The sequence below is a fragment of the Callorhinchus milii genome, unplaced genomic scaffold (genome assembly GCF_018977255.1).
Source record: "Callorhinchus milii isolate IMCB2004 unplaced genomic scaffold, IMCB_Cmil_1.0 Scaffold2, whole genome shotgun sequence".
NCBI lineage: Eukaryota > Metazoa > Chordata > Chondrichthyes > Chimaeriformes > Callorhinchidae > Callorhinchus > Callorhinchus milii.
The window spans coordinates 54,048,821-54,063,701 of NW_024704743.1; the positions used below are offsets into that span (position 1 = coordinate 54,048,821).

The following is a 14,881-nucleotide window of genomic DNA, read 5'->3' on the forward strand; positions in this document are numbered from 1 at the left end:
TCGTTTGATGAGACATTAAACTGAGGCCTGTCTGGCTGTTCAGGCAGAAGATAAAGATCCCATGGCACAATTCGAAAAGAGAAGGGAGTTTCTCCTGGTGTCTTGGACAACAATCACGCAAATAAATTAGTCTTTCACTTTTTATGGCTGTTTGTGGGACATTGCTGGGTGCAAAATTGGCTGCTCTGTTCGCCAGGAAACACATAGACACTGCACTATAAGTACATCCTGTGAAGCGCTTTGAGACGTCCTCCTGACGTGAAAGGTGGTACATCAAAGGTAAGGATTATTATTATTATTTATTTCAGAGGTTTCTGTGAAACAATAAACATCAATCTTGAAAGCAGTACATCAACAAAATAAGTGGATTAAGAAGATACCTGTTTTGAAAGCAGTTCTTTGCAAAGAGTGTACAGTGTAATGAATTTCTGGCCAGCAGCTTGGCATCTAAGAACCCTTCAGCAACCAGCATAATCTCACAGATCAGCTCGATGTCAGGGACAACCATTGCACAAGGCCTAATAAAGCAAGCAAGATATGGTTGACAATCGCATTGTAAATTAGGATCCTGAAATTAGATAAATTAATTTTAAGGTTAAGAAAAGTGATATCGATGAACACATATTGCACAAGCTCTCAGTACAGGAGTCGGTGAACTTGTGCAGACAACGTTTCTTTTCTGACATTAAAATTGGCCACTGACGCAGTCCCCCTTCAGCCAGTAAAAACAATGAGAAAGACTTTTTTTGTTGCCTCCAGAGGAACACAGAAGTGCATCTCATGGTGTCTTATAACCCTTGCACTTGTATTCACATGTCTTTATATATAATATATGTATGTGTGTGTGTGTTTCCATATATCCAGAAGTTGCTTAAAATCCCATAGCACAACTCAAAATGAGAAGGAGTTTCTTCCAATGTTCTAGACAACAATTCCCCAACTGAAATTGATCATTCATTTCATGACTGTTTGTAGGACATTGCTGTGAGCAAACTGGTTCCTTCTAAGACATCTCTTGTGACATCTTCCTGACGAGAAAGGCACTATGTCAAATGCAATCATTTTTATTTTATATGGAATGAGGGGCAAATGTATGGATTTTGTATTCTGCTTATATTACAGTGTACATTGCATATCTTTGTGAGATGCGCAAAACCCTTCCACAAAGTATACAGTCGATTCACTTTACAGTATATCCTGTGAAGCACTTTGAGATGTCTAGAAGACGTGATAAAGCGCCATATCAAATGCAAGGATTATTATTATTAACATGTTAGGTGTACTGTTGCAAACAAGGTTTCTTTTTCTCCTCGCCAATTTACAGAGAGTCAGATGGGCTAGTCTGGCTGTCACTGATGATCAAGGGAGAAATCACCCACTGGAACACTACAATCAGTCACAGTGCTGGTATAGAAATAACCCATTCCACTTACCTGAAAAGAGCCTTAAGATTTTCTGGCAGCTCTGTTCGACCAGCATATCCCGGGTTCATGGTTATAAATATTCCAACAGCAGGTTTGAGAGAAATCTGTTCTCCAAGAAACAGAAATCTGGACACAAAAGTAAAACACATTGAAATTTCTGAATGGGTAACTATTTGTAAATCACAATGTTCACCATCGGCAGTTAGGTTTTCAGCCTCTCTGCCCCACACTTTGGAACTCCATCCCACAGTCCCTTCACCTCACCCCATTCCTTGCCTCTTTCAAGGCACGTCTCAAGACCCTCCTCTTCGTCCACGCCTTTGGCCACCCTTCTATCCCTACCCTCCTGATCCCTATCCCCTGCTTGAGTCCAAATCCCTGACTACCAGTGCCTTGGGACATCTCCCGACATAGTGGAGTCCTGTAGCTCAGTGGTTAGAGCACTCGCTTTGCACGTGAGAGACCTGAGTTCAATTCCAGGCAGAGGGTGAAACCTTGGGCAAGTTTCCTTACTCCACACAGAGCCTAATAATAATCCCTCCAAAAAACAAAACAATAATAAATTGGTCATTTTCAATCTACGACTGTTTGTGGGACACTGCTGTGCGCAATTGGCTGCCGCGTTCGCCCACAAATATACAGTCAATTCACTTTACAGTGTGTTCTGTGAAGCGCTTTGGGACGTCCTCCCGAAGTGAAAAGCGCTATATCAAATGCAAGGATTATTATTATTATTATGACAGGCGCTTCACAAAAGTAAATTGTTGTTGTTCTTATGCGCTCACCTCTTTTTCTTATTTTTAATGGCGTCCTGTATGGTTTTGACCTGTACTGCTACAACAGACAGAACTTCCACAGAAATCCGATTGAACTCATCAAAGCAGCCCCAAGCTCCAGTCTGTGCCAGGCCTTTGTAGATGTTTCCTATTGACTGTACAGCACATAAATTTAATTCACAATCTATTTTTCCTGTGAAGCAGAAGTACTGCAATACTGGCTGGCAAACCTACCTTGTAATCCATTTGTTCAGAACAGTTGAAGACGTAGACCATCACACCAAGAGCACGGCCAAGATCCTTGGTGGTCTCTGTTTTGCCTGTGCCAGCGGGCCCCGCAGGAGCTCCACTCATTGTCAAGTGAAGAGACTGTGTGAGGGTGATGTAGCATCTACAAACAACAAGCAATCAGGAATGCTCAATCAAACAATTATTTTCTACAAGTATAGTCCTGGAGTTCTGTAGCATAGTAGTTAGTCCCATGACACTTGCCTTACAAGCGAGAGGAACTGGGTTCAATTCCTGGGCAGGACAAACTTTAGGCAAGTTTCCTTCTGTTTACCGAGCATTAAGTAGGAACCTGGTTGTTAATCGATTGGCGGATCGCTTTTCTGGGGGGAATAATCCTTTACATTTTTTTTAAAAAAACAGTAATTTAGTCATGTTTGTGGGACACTGCTGTGTGGAAATTAGCTGTTTTGTTCGCCTACAAATACAATGTTACTGTACTTTATAGTAAACTTATGTCAGCTTGGCTCAATGGTAGCATTCTCGCCTCTGAGTCAGAAGGTTGTGGGTTCAAACCTCACGTCAGGACTTCGAATCACAAAGTTGAAACAGACACTCCAATGCAGTGCTGGGGGTGTGTTGCATTACCGGAGGTGAGATTTCTTCAGATGAGATGTTAAACCAAAGTCCCGTCTGCCCATTCAGGTGGACGTTAAAGATCCCATGGCACTATTCAAAAAGAGACAGGGGCTTCTCCCAGCAGTGTCCTGGCCAACAATCCCCCAAATAAAATCGGTCATTCTCTTCACAACTGCTTGTGGGACACTGATGTGTGCAAAATTGGATGCCATGTTTCGCCCCCACAAAATACAGTCAATCCACTTTACAATATCTCCTGTGGAGCGCTTTGAGACATCTCAATCACATGATAAGGCAATACATCAAATGCAAGGATTATTATTAAACTTTGTGAAGCACTCTGACATGTTTCAACAGGATATCCAATGCAAGAATCGTAACTTATTATAATATTATAATACATATATGTTTATTGTATATGTTGATTATGAATCCCTCAGACATGTTATATATTTGTTTTAAAAACAAATTATATTACAGGGCTCCTGCAGGGAGCAGATTCATTCATCAAACATGTATTTCATAACAATCTCCAATACTCCTGTGAGTGTGTCCATTGCCTCTCACTAAATACATGCTGCTTTCGGACTTGTTGTGAGCCATGGGCTTCGATCCCCAGCCTCCCCAAAGCAGTCTTGCTACTAGTGATTACTTTCAAGGTGAGTTATTACTAAAGAAACTATCAAGGCATTTCTCAAGGTAGTTACATACCATTCAAACCACTACCCTATGAGTCCCTGTTTATTTGAATAAGGTAAGATACAAACTTTAGTCATTGTAAACTTCAGAAAAACAGTTGTGAAGGTGGGAAAGGATACCTCAGCTTTGGATATACAATACGCAATATAATACAAATTTACACTATTTTAGTGCCTTTCACATCAGGAGTACCCAGTCAATACTTGCTATAGTAAACTTTGTGAAGCACTCTAAGATGTTTTGACATGAAAACAGCATCAACAAAATTACATTTGTGGAGTGGCTTTCACGCCTGGAGGACTGAACAGTCAGGGATCAGGATCTGAGCGTGAGGGGCAGGGTTGGGATAAGCGAGGGCAGAGAGGTTGGAGGGCAGTTGAAAATGCTATATCTATATTCTATATGGATTTAGCAAATATAGCCAATGCAAGTTCAGAACACTGTTCAAATTGTTTCAAGAGGTATGAAATGGGGCTGGTTGAACCCCACACACTGCCATCTAGTGTTACTGCTATACGGAATAAGCAATCAAATTAGAGATCTTCTGCACTAGAAATTCTCAATAAGTGAAGAAGAAATTTCAATTTTTTAACACTGCCCTCAATATTTGTTCTGCTCATGGATCTAATATAGGTGGGCAGGGGGCTCAAGAGAGTGAGATTTGGCCTCAGTTCCCCTGGGTAAAGGCAAACCTTCAGCCAGGGTTCCCTTTCTGGTTCACTATCTGTACGTGATACTGTAACTTCTACTCGAAAATATATGTGTGTGGACATCAGCCGGCTGAAATTCCAGGCACCCTTGCTTTTTTTAGTCAGCCAGGGTTTGTCACATGCAAAATCCCAACATCATGCTTAAGAGGCAGACAGAACTGTGCGGACAGAAATTTCCCTGTATCTGGAAAAATGTACTCTCTCCCTGGAGGGATGCACCATGCTTACCTAATTCCAGAAAGTATTAGGTGGAGGTTGGCGAGAGCCAAGTCTTGGGGATCCCAGTGTCCATTGTGATACTGCTGGAGTCTAACCAGCTAAAACTGCATAAGTTGCCATTGAGAATACTGTCATCAAGCAAGCTTCCTGCTGCTTGTCCAGCTAGTTATTTGTAGCAATATTGATAGAGTGATTACACTGGAAAGTCGCATTTATTCCTATAGGTAACATAACACAATTGACTATCCAACGTGAAAGGTGCTATATAAATGCAATTTGTTGTTGTTACCTATTGTATGATGAACTGGAGCTGCACAAGCTAGGAACATGTGCCACAAGCTGATATGTGAATTGGTAACCAGACCAGAATGTGAATTTCCAAATACCAATTTCTAGATTTCTTCTTGCAGCTTTAACCTATTTCCTGGTGTGAGGGGAAATCACATAATGGCAGCTCTTCATCAAGGGCAAAATGAAAAGTTTAAATATATAAATATATAGATGACCTTTCAGTCATTTTGTTTCATATCCATATACTACAATACTTAGGAGTTTGTAACCTGTGGGGAGGAAGGCCCATCATTTTTAATTCAATTAATGCAATTTTTAATTGCATTTATATGATGCCTTCGTGTGGGATAGTGTCTCAAAGCACTGATATACATAAACATAAGGGGGAATACTTACTTGTGCGCTTCTTTAATTCTCCATGTACAACAACCAGAAACATATACACTTACTCAGCAGTTTTCATGTAGGTTGAATAGCATGACATGCTTTACAGATATAATGGAGAACAGCGAGCAGAGTAAGGGGAGATAGAAAGAGGCTGCCCAAAACAAACTGAATAAAATATGTCAGTCTCGAGTCTTCTTGATATTAAGGAAGTTTGCAAAAGTTTTCATCTCTACAAAGGTGTGGTAGACTTTCCCAGGCATCTGCAATAATCAATCATGATGAATAAACTATTGCACAAAATGTGAAGGAAAGCTGTTCTAGGGCTGCGTACCTGTCAGTCAGTGGAGTGATCACCAGTCGAGCAGTGTTTCCCAGGTATTCGTAAGAATACTGGAACTGAGCATCACAGATGTTGGCAAAGCAATGATTCTGGGCATTGTCCCAGCGATGCCGCAACTGGGAAAGCCAGGCAAAGGCTTGGGAGTTTGTAACCTGTGAGGAGGAAGGCCCATCATTTTTAATTCACACCTTAGTAAAAAGACAAACAAAAATAAGTACAAAAAAAGATTAGAGAAGCCAGTGCTATCAATGGCCTGCTTATGCGGTTTTAGTTGGTTAGAGTCCAGTAGTACCTTAACAAACACTCTGAGGTCCCCAAGCCTTAGCTCTTGCCAACCTGCTCCCAATACTCGCCAGAATTAGGGAAGCAGGGTGTGTCGCTTCAGGGAGAGAGTATATTCCATTCCACACACATAAATTTCCATATGTAGGTGGCATATCTTTATGGAACTCTCGTCTGGTTACGATACTCATGGCGATGGGTTTTTGCATGTGTCAGACATCCGGCTGACCCAAAAAGGGAAGCGATTTACACAACTCAAACCAAAAAGGGAACAAATAATTCACTCTCTACATGCCTTCTGAGCAATGAGCTTTGTAACAACATCTCGTGCATGGACATCTATAGTACACACAGTCATAATCTTCTGCCGATCTCCTGGTCTCAGCTCTCCCAGCAGCATGTTGATAAAAGCATTCAGCTGGGCAATCTAGATACAATCATTTAAAAAGTTAGCAATTTTTGGTTGGAGGATTGAAGTACATGTGAAAAACTACAAACACACACAGCCAGACAAACATACACACATACAGAACCCCACACAGCCAGACAAACATACACAGACATACGCGCGCACACACACACAGTTTACAACCTTAGTGGCTGAGGCAAACAGTCTCTAACAACAATCAAGTGAAAAAAAATACTTTTAACTTTTTTGCTTAACATTGCTTTCTGTTTCTAGTGTATTATGGTGAAGAATTGAAAGAAGGCAGGCTAATGCTTCCATAGAGCTCATTTGTAGGATCTACCTGGAGTCCAGCGCATAAGTCATTGTGTTGGATTCAATGAGAATATCAGTAAAAAGTCATTTGATCGCCAAAGGCAACGTACAAACAATTTCAGTCTCGGATAAAAGCATTGGGGATTTGAATAACCTTCACTCAATGAATATGACAGACTCCACTCCCTCTTATCTCTTTCAACATCGCTGCACACTTACTGTCACTTTTTCCTCTCTAAACCTTTCAGCAAATTCCCATTCATTCTATACCTGACAGTCTCAATCTGCATTGTTAGTTTCTATCTATTGCCATCTTTGAGCACAGACTCTGAACAGTGCAGATTCAATTCATTATCATGTCACAATATACAGATGCTCGTTGACATAGCTCCATCTATCTACATGGTCTAGGTAACTTTTTGCCCACAAACTGAAAGCATTCACTAAAAAAGCAACTTTTTTTAAAAAAAAGCAATTTTGTTCTAAATGCTATCTCGAAACTTAAATCATCATCTCTATCCAGAGCAGAAAGATTCCATTGAAATGAAATCTGACTGCTGACAATTTGAGTGTTAACACGCGATGCTAGTGTTCGGTGATTACAGTGTGATTTCCCACTAAAAGATGATAACACCAGGTTTGCTTGCATTAGCAAACGTGCATTATTTACCCTATCACCACAATTTTCAGCTTAAAATGATAGTATGAGAAGCAAACAATTCAAACCTGCCTCCAAGTTGTTCATTAAATCTATCCCTAAATCGTCCAGTAGAATTACAACACAATAAGACAAAAATTACCGTAGAACATTATAGTATGGAAACAGGCCATTCAGCCCAATTAGTCTGTGTCATTGTTTTTACTCCACATGAGGCTCACCTCCTCCCCCATAACCCAGTATTGCCTTCTCCCTTATTTATATATTATTTTTCCACTTAAATTCATTGATGCTTTCTGATTCAACCACAGCTTCTGCCAGTGAGTTCCACATTCTCACCACCCTCTGTGTAAAGAAGTTAATCCTAAACTCTATTTTAGATAATAATCCTTGCATTTGATATAGCGCCTTATCACGTCTTCGAGATGTCTCAAAGCTCTGCACAGAATATACTGTAAAGTGAATTGACTGTATATTTTGTAGGCGATATGATGCAATATCTCTTATATTTATAGCTTTGTTTTGGACTCACCAGGAAGTGGAGTATCATTCAGAAGCAGATGAAATAATTTTTTTATATACATCTCCCGGCCTCGCCTTTTTTTTCCCCTTTCCCTCAGCTTCTCCACTGATTTTTTCCTCTTCTCTCACTTTATTTGTTCTTTGAAAACACTGGATTTTTTTTAATTACCTGATATTCTACATAAAACTGAATGATTACACTTGTAAAGAAAACCCAACTGTATTTTCCAATGCCTCCACACACAGAATAAAATACATGGCACTAACCACCTGATATTAAAACATGCTTCCCAGCAATCTATATTGTGACTTATTTTTGGTTCAAATTGAAAAGAGCACAACTGGCAACATTGGAAACATTTTCTGTGACAGAGTGGCAGCCTGGCTCAGCTGGTAACTCTCTCACTTCAGAGTCCGAAGTTTGTGGGTTCAAGCCCCACTTTGGGACTTTGAGCTCCACAGTCTGGGCTGAGACTCCATTGCAGTGCTGGAGAAGTGTTGCATTGTCAAAGCTGTTGGCCTTTGGATGAGATGTTAACTAAGATCCTGTCTGCCTGTTTAGCTGGACATTAATGATCTCATGGTACTATTTGAAAAGAGAAGGAAGTTTCTCCCAGTGCTCTGGCCAACAATACCCCAGAGAAAATTGTTCACCAACTTTTTGGGCTTTTCGTGGGGCAATGCCTCATTTGCTAAAAATGCACAGTCACTACACTTCACAATAATATCCTGTGAGTGCTTTGAGACAAACTCATGATGTGATAATGCACTCTATCGAACGCAAGGTTCATTATTTATTTCAATGTTGCACAACACTGCTCGAAGTAAATACAATATCCGACCCATAGTAAAAATGCACTGAATGACCAGATGTAAAAAACAAATTTAAACCAGAATCCTTCAAAGCATTCTCACTTTAGCTTACGCTCAATTGGTCATTCATCTTATCACTGTCTGTTATTCGTTAAACTCAATCTAGAATTCTCAGTCCTTTTTTAAGAAGGTCTGAATCGCTCAGTATGTGGCAATTTTGCCTCAGGGTCACATGATTGTGGAAACAAGCCCCACATCATGGCTTGAGCTCCATAGCCTAGGATAGCAATACAGTATAATATTGGATGAGCGCTGTATTGACTTTCAGAGAAGACATTAACCATTAGGATCCATATGCCTATCCTGGCAGATTTGAAAGATCCCTGTACTATTTGCAAAGACAGAGGAGTGTTTCCCAGTGCCTAACTACTTTCAACTATATTCAAAAGTCACCATATTTGAAGGTAGTTACTGTGAACAGCTTCTCAACATGATAAAATGCTGTTATAAAGCAAGTCTTCTTTTTAAGTATGGTTGATATGTTAAAATAAAGAAATACTTCAAAATTTAAACAAAATGTGAAACTCGTATTCAGCAGCTGAGAGTTAATATCACAAAATACTGCTAGTTTGCCATTTGGTTGCTTGCTCCACCATGAAAAAATGAACTCTGAACTTTGGCCAAAATCATCAGGAGGAATAATTTATAAAGTAATAAAAATAATAACTCTTTATTTGATGTAGCACTTTTCACTACAGGAGGATATCTCAAAGCATTTCACAGAATTTATTGCAATGCACAGTAATTGTATTTCGTAGGCGAACACAGCAGACAATTTGCACGTAGCAATGTCTTGCAAACAGCCATGAAGTCAATTTACCTCTTATGGAGATTTATGAAGTGAATGCTTAGTAAGTGGAAATCTGAGTAGGTCAAAAACAGACAAAATTGCTGTGCTAAGAATGAACTAAATGAGCATGGGTGTATGCCAAGATCAGGATTAATTCCAAACCAGTTTAGATCACCTCAAGCAATCAGTACTGCTGGCTTGTGGTAGCACTTCTGTGGCAGTTTTACTGCAAGTAAGTTAAATTTGCTCCGCCTTTCACTTCAGGCAAACTATATCAGAACCACCATTAAGCTGTTCCACAATTAAATCCGCAAAAAGCCAGAGGTGTGGTTAGTCTGCAGCTTATGTAGCTGGGGAGTTTGGAGAGTAGGGCATTGGCATAGTCAAGATCATTGCCTCAAGCAATCCAGACTGCAGGATTCATTATTCACAAATCTATCTGCAAACCTTACACAGAAACATAGAAACAGGAGTAGGCTATTCAGCCCCTAGAATCTGTTCCGTCATTTTTTAAACATCTTGGCTGATCTGTACCTAAAGTCGAGTTACCTGCCCTTGCCCCATATCCCTTAATACTCTGACCTAACAAATATCTATCTACCTCTGTCTTGAAAATGTGAATGGATCCTGCAAATCAGTATCCGTATCAATGGTTTCTCTGTATTTCATTCGAAAGGAGGAGAAATTGTGTGTCTTCCCAGTTTGTGGCTGAGAGAATAATACTGATTTAAGGTTAATACCTGTGATAGATTTTTTTCTCTCCACTCCAATTTGTTTGCCTTGATCTCTAGTTCTCGAGTGTTTCTCCTTGTTGATCTTTGATTGTTTTCAGACTTGTGCTGTGACCATAGACACCCCTCATTTCTCTTTTCTGTGCCCACATCCGTGCCATGACCCGCTCTGCCTTTCCCCACCTCCGCAACATCGCCTAGCTCCGCCACTGTCTCTCAACGCAGGCCGCCGAAACACGCATTCATAATATCCAGGCTCGACTATGCAAACTCCCTGCTTGTCGGCCTCCCCAGCTCCTCCCTCCATAGGCTGCAGATCATCCAGAACTCTGCAGCCTGGGTCCTCTCCTGCACCAGGTTCCGCGACCTGATCACCCCTAACCTTGCCCGACTCCACTGGCTTCCCATCACACAGAGGATACAGTTCAAGATCCTGGTCCTCAGCTTCAAAGCCCTCCAGGGCCTTGGTCCCCACTACCTCTGCGACCTCCTAAACCTCTACCAGCCTACCCTCTGGAACTCCATCCTGCAGTCCCTCCACCTCGCCCCCTCCCTTGCCTCCTTCAAGACCCATCTTAAGACCCATCTCAAGACCCTCCCCTTTAACCATCTTTTCAATCACTGTTCTTCACCCCCCCGCCCTCCACCCTCTCCGACCCCCAGCTCGGGTCCGAAACACTGACCTGAAAGGCGCTATACAAATGTAATTTTGTGGTGGTTGTTTTCCTCCCCATTCATTCTTTCCCATTTCATTATGGTTAAAAAAGCAGTCATCATCGACACAATGATGTCTGTGCTGTAGATTTCTATGGGAAAATGGCTGAGTAAATGGAGTCCTGATGCTGGAAAAAATCATCAGATGTAAATTGTGCTTCTTTCAAGAAACCCTAACTAAGTATGTCATGCCATCCATGAGAACTTAGCTGTGAAATGATCTTGAGTCAGACCCGAGGTCTTGCAAGTCAGCACTGTGTACATAGGTTTGCCTAAAGGAGACGTATTTTACATCTTAGACATTTGTTACGGGATTGAGCTGCCATGTATATTGCCATTTCCCCCGACAACCGCTTTTTCTGAACACCTCTGTTGTGGCGCACTATTTGTGCCATTACTCAAACTGAACACCTCTGGTTTATATTTGGCTCGATGATCACAGGTAAGTGTAGCCCCAAAGAAATCTCTGCTTATATGCACAATTCACAGTGTGCTATGCAGACCCCATGTTTTGGCACCCTTTATAAGCAGGTGGGCTGGTTTTTAAATCCCATGAAAACACTCTTACCCAAAACAAATGAGGACTGTATTGATGTTGACACTGTACACACACTGAGGACATTTCTTTAGATTTAATAGAGGTATTCAAAATTATGAGGGATATTGATAGAGTAAATAGGGAGAAACTGTTTTCATTGGCAGGTGGGTCGGTAACCAGAAGACACAGAATTAAGATAATTGGCAAAAGAACCAGAGGGGGACTAGGAGAATTATTTTACTCAGAGTTGTTATGATCTGGAATGCACTACCTGAAAGGGTGGTGGAAGCAGATTTGATAGTAGCTTTCAAAAAGGGAATTGGATAAGTATCTAACAATTAAAAAATTGCAAAGCTATGGGATAAGAAGAGGAGAATGGACTTGTTAGATAGCTCTTTTAAATAGCCGGCACAGGCAAATGGCCTTCTTCTGTGCTGTAAGATTCTATGATTCCTTCTTTTTTCGACTTCCCAAAGAAGAAAAGTAGCACCTATTTGGATAATTGGCCTATAAATACACTTCATTCTCATTAGACTTCACAGCAAAAGTCCTGTGAAGCATTTTTGAGACATTACGACGATGTGATCAGGTGCTATATCAAATTCAAGAGTTATTATTATTACTGTTGAAGAGTGGAATTCTGCAGCTCTGCTCCAGAGGGACCCATTGTACTGTACAAACAGGTTACACCTTTCAAAAGGCCCATCTAAATGCAATGCAATCATTTGCAACTTAGCAGTTGCTTTACTCTACACAGAGTAAAGAGCTTTAGGGACCACAAATCCTTGAACTGGGTGTAATATTAATCAACCAACCATTGATAGCACAATTCAAAGCTTTACACTCAACAACTCTGGGACAATGACAGGAGTATTAATCATCTGATTAAAAGGCCATGACAATGTATGCGGCAATTTGCTAAGGATATTTTGGTACCATGCCAAGGCACCCACCTGCTGCTAAAATACTGTAAAGCTGGACATTTTATTAGTCTTGATACTTTGACATGTACATTTAACTGCAAGGGAGGGAACATCCGTAAAACTTATGTAGGTAAATTCAGTAGTTATAAACGGCAACTGATATATCTAAACTTTAATATGGTCCTTAAAATGGCAAAAAAATGTGCAAAACAACGACTTGAGAGCATTTCACACGTATGGGGAGGTTTGCGAAAGAAGTGAAATTGATGGATTGGTGCAATGTCAGACACTGATAGATTGCTGAAGTAAACACATGGATCAGGACGTCAGAACTCAACAACAACTAATTTCCTCCCACTTGTTACGGGAGGTGGGGGAGAATCTTAGACTCTTTTTGTCAATGTGTTCACATAATAAAGTTGCTCAGAAAGATGAAACCATTAAAAGTGTGTCAGGATTAGTTCACTCTCTGTTTGTGAAATATTATTATTAATTCTTTTGGAGATAATGGTATATTTTGCAAAGATTTAAACAAACAGATGGAGTTGAAACATGAAGGTCCGATAACGACAATTCCTTGTGTCAGAAACCTGCTATACTTCAATGTGTTGAATACAGTCAGACCCACATTATAACAAAATGGTTGGGGTTCATATCCCACGTTACAACTCATTAAGGCCGCTAGTCAGCATTGCCTGGTCGGCAGGTCACTCCTGATATCATCAAACTGCACTGCTCGCTGGTAGTAGACAACCACTCTCAAGAGTTTCCAGCAGCTGCTGGGACGTTGAAGGCATCCAAGGCCTGCACACTATGTACTGGAGTGTGCCCTACTTTTATACCACATTCCTGTGATGCAACTGTATTATGAATGGATGGACCCACTGTATACCAAAGTCCAGCATAATGGATTCCACTATTTCCACCATTTTCAGGCAATTCACAACAGGATTTGCATTAATATCGCACCCTTCACATGGGGCAGCGACCGAAGCGCTGTACAATGACATAGTTTGACACCAGACCATGGAGAAAGAGATCACCATAAGCACAGCCAAAGAGTAAAATCTTCAGGAGTGATCTGAAGTCAGGGAAGAGGAGGCAAGGCAGAGGGATTGAATAATAATAATAATCCTTGCATTTGATATACTGCTTTTCACATCTTCCAGACGTCTCAAAGCGCTTCACAGAATAGACTGTAAAGTGAACTGCCTGTATATTTGTGGGCGAAATGCGGCAGCCAATTGCGCACAGCAGTGTCCCACAAACAGTCGTGGATTGAAATGAATAATTTATTGTTGTTTTTTTTTCTTGAGGGATTATTATCAGGCATGTGGAGTAAGGAAACTTGCCCAAGGTTTCACCCTGCCGGGAATCGAACCCAGGTCTCTCGCTTGCAAAGTGAGTGCTCAAACCACCGATCTACAGGACTCCCTGAAGCAGGGAGTTAGGGTCGTAGCGCTCCTGCCTCTGAGTCAGAAAGTTGTGGATTCAAGCCCCATGTTGGGACTTTGATTTCATATTGTCTAGTGTGACACTCTATACAATTCTGGGGTGGGGGAGGGGGTTGTTGTGTGTCGGAGGTGCTGCCCTTCATATGAGTCATTAAACTGTTTTGTCTAGTGTCCTGACCAACAATTCCCCGCCAAAAAAATTAGCTATGCACATCGTGGTTCTTTGTGGGTCATTGTTGCCACATTTGTCTACAAAATACAGTCACTGTACTTTACAGTATTTACTGTGAAGTGATTTGAGGCGCCCTCCTGACTTGAAAGGTGCTATATCAAATACAAGGTTCATTTTTTTTAAAATTAAGAACCAACAGGGCCAGCTGATAGCACATGCAGATGAATATCAAATCTCAACACTGGTAATGACGTAACCAATGTCACCGAAAACATTTGAAACCTGAGAAATGTTCTCCACATCAGCCCCAGAGCGAATTCTCAGTCCCAGGCTGGAAACTGACAATCCAGTGCAGATGGTCCTCAAGCAGGGACTGTGTACTAAAACTGAGACCAAGCAACGGCACTTCATAAACCACTATCCACATGATGATTTTTTCCTTTTCACATGGATGTAACAGAACGTGTCAGCAGATAAGTTCTAATAAGCCTTTTCTTTTCACAACTGAAACAGTGCAGGCTAAATTATAAAATGGTAATAAATGTGCTGCGTAGTCTTTTATTTTTGTGACATTTTCCGATGACCAACTTTGCAGACTGTATTGTTTGTGGAACTGCTGGTCTTCAGTTGACTACATTTGTACTGTTACAATACCTTAATATTCCAAGTTTATGTATTTATCTTAGGACTGTTATATATACTCTCTTGTTAATTGGTTGTTTTCTCCCTACAAAAAAGTCATTATATTTCACAGTAATTACTGTGAGACATTTCAATGTTAAAACTGCAA

At 40.8% G+C, this 14,881-nt stretch overlaps 1 protein-coding gene across 1 annotated transcript in view; it reads right to left on the reverse strand.

Annotated features, from left to right (window-relative positions):
- The window catches only part of LOC103185013 (dynein axonemal heavy chain 11), a 157,308-nt gene that overhangs the window by 104,910 nt on the left and 37,517 nt on the right, over positions 1-14,881 (reverse strand). The window contains 7 exon segments of the mRNA XM_042331896.1: positions 381-430; positions 433-518; positions 1,434-1,550; positions 2,210-2,355; positions 2,435-2,591; positions 5,705-5,865; positions 6,291-6,422. Coding sequence (XP_042187830.1) covers positions 381-430; positions 433-518; positions 1,434-1,550; positions 2,210-2,355; positions 2,435-2,591; positions 5,705-5,865; positions 6,291-6,422 — 849 coding nt within the window.